Here is a 205-nt window from a genome sequence, read left to right on the forward strand (position 1 = left end):
CTGTTGGTGTTGCTACTGATGATGATGCTACTGCTACTCCTGCTGCTGCTGCTGCTGCTGTTGCTCCCGCTTCTGCTGCTGCTAGTACTGCTCCTGTCCCTGCCGCTGCTGCTTCTGCTGCTGCTACTGCTGCTACTGCTGCTGCTGCTACTGCTGCTGCTGCTACTGCTGCTGCTGCTGCTACTGTTGCTGCTGCTACTACTAC

At 57.1% G+C, this 205-nt stretch overlaps 1 protein-coding gene across 1 annotated transcript in view; it reads right to left on the reverse strand.

Moving 5' to 3' along the window:
• The window catches only part of EMH_0046610 (uncharacterized protein), a gene marked incomplete at both ends in the record, with an annotated part of 4,510 nt that overhangs the window by 3,852 nt on the left and 453 nt on the right, over positions 1 to 205 (reverse strand). The window contains one exon of the mRNA XM_013496185.1: positions 1 to 203. Within this exon, the coding sequence (XP_013351639.1) occupies positions 1 to 203 (203 nt within the window). The remainder of the gene's footprint in view (positions 204 to 205) is intronic.

The sequence above is a fragment of the Eimeria mitis genome, genomic scaffold (genome assembly GCF_000499745.2).
Source record: "Eimeria mitis Houghton genomic scaffold, Emh_scaff1968, whole genome shotgun sequence".
Classification (NCBI taxonomy): Eukaryota; Apicomplexa; class Conoidasida; order Eucoccidiorida; family Eimeriidae; genus Eimeria; species Eimeria mitis.